At 49.5% G+C, this 1,834-nt stretch overlaps 1 protein-coding gene across 1 annotated transcript; it reads left to right on the top strand.

Annotated features, from left to right (window-relative positions):
- Window positions 1–504: 504 nt before the first annotated feature.
- Window positions 505–1,534, top strand: LOC123255746 (rho GTPase-activating protein 22-like; the record flags this gene model as incomplete). Its single annotated transcript, XM_044684485.1, has 1 exon — window positions 505–1,534. A coding segment is annotated over one exon (1,030 nt), but the record flags the coding sequence as incomplete, so codon positions are not given.
- Between the last annotated feature and the right edge of the window lie 300 nt (window positions 1,535–1,834).

The raw sequence follows: 1,834 nt of genomic DNA, 5'->3' as shown, positions 1-1,834 counted from the left end.
TCTATCTATCTATCTATCCATCTCTATCTATCTATCTATCTATCTATCTATCTATCTATCTATCTATCTATCTCTATTTATCTCTCTATCTCTCTATCTATTTATCTATCTATCCATCTCTATCTATCTATCTATCTATATCTATCTATCTATCTATCTCTATTTATCTATCTATATCTATTTATTTATCTATCTATCTCTATTTATCTATCTATACCTATCTATTTATCTATCTATCTATCCATATATATATTTTTTCATTTAAACCCGTAGCTTTCATCTTGGAATCCATACTAAGTTTTGGTTCCAAGGCAGAAGAGTGGTAAGGGCTAGGCAATGGAGGTTAAAGTCACACAGGTAGGAAATGCCTGGATTCAGATTTGAACCCAGGACCTCTCTCATCTCTACTCCAGACTCAATCCACTGAGCCACTTAGCTGCCCTGACCATATATATTTCCAGGGTGAAAATTCCAAAGTATTTCTCCCGTTTTCCTGGCTTGCAGCCCGCCTGCCATTTCACTGGGGAAATGGACTAGCAGCTCTCCCCGCATCACGGTGGCCTCCTCTAACCCCCACGCTCTCCCTCTGCTTCCTCACAGGTACCTCCCTTGTCCAGCATCTCATGACAATCCTGATTAGCAAGCACAATCAGCTCTTCAGTGCAGCCTACAGCGACGTCCCAGCCCCAGAGCCAGAAATCAAGTCCCCTGCTCCTCGCAGCGCAGCAGAATGGATCTTAGAGGAGCATGTGGAGGAAGGCTGGAAAGAGAGCAACCCCCTTGGTCTCTCTGACGGGCCTTCCAAGAGGACCGGCTCCCTGGACAGTGCCACCGTGGGGACCCTTCCCAAGCCTTCCCAAGAGCGGATCAGCCGGCGTGCCCAGACCTGCCCTAACAAGACCTCCACCAGTCCCAGTAAGAAGGTCCAAACTTTGCCCAACTGGAAGTACTCCTTCAGACAACCCGGGACCAAGTCGGGGAGTCCAAAGCTAGTGAGCTCTTCCTTGGACATCAATAGCCTTCCCACCAGTGGAAACTGGCTCATGAACGGGTTGTCTTCTCTTCGAGGCCACCGTCGGACCTCCTCTGGCGACAGGACCAAAGACTCCTCCTTGCCACAGAGGCTCTCCACGTACGACAACGTCCCTTCCGGCAGTCCTTCCACAAGTGCGCAGAGCGTGGCCAGCATGGCATGGTCCACCTCCTCGTGTGAGATCTCCGTGGTAGACTCAGTCAGCAACTGCCCAGTCTGCCATGCCAGCGGCTCATCCCCCTGCAACTCGGTCCACTTTGAATGGCCAACTAAAGGCTCCCCAGGCATGTGCAGCGACGTCAAATCGGCAGAAATGGAGACTAGCAACGAGGGTCTGGCAGCCTGTGTGAGCACCCTGAATGGCAGCAGCAGCGAGGGGAACAATTTTAACAGCATGTCCAGGGACTCTGCCCAGTGCTCGCACGCCCTGCAGAGCCTGGTCACAGAGCTCAAGGCAGAACTGAGCAAACAAAGGACTGAATATGAGTCTAGTTTAAAAAGGTAAATGTCGCCCCATCAGCCTGCTCTCCCAGGGCCATTCTTGGGCAAATCATGAGAGTCTTCTGCTTGCTCAAATTAGCTAGCTTGAATTTTTCCAACATAGGCAATGGGGTTCCGAAGGGCCGAGTCTCCAGGCTGATCAATGGACTTCTCGTACAGTAAGATCTTGGTGCATGGAGCTCCTTGGAGATGACAGATAGCTCCTCCCTACAAACATGCCAGATCCCTTCACTAATTACCCCAAAATTTTATGTAGCCAGGCCCCTAAAGGCAGAAGTTTTCCAGAGCATCCATTTTATA

This window comes from Gracilinanus agilis, unplaced genomic scaffold (genome assembly GCF_016433145.1).
Source record: "Gracilinanus agilis isolate LMUSP501 unplaced genomic scaffold, AgileGrace unplaced_scaffold51048, whole genome shotgun sequence".
In the NCBI taxonomy this organism is placed as follows: domain Eukaryota; kingdom Metazoa; phylum Chordata; class Mammalia; order Didelphimorphia; family Didelphidae; genus Gracilinanus; species Gracilinanus agilis.
Note: the sequence above shows the minus strand (reverse complement) of the source record. Positions and strands in the feature narration are given on the sequence as shown.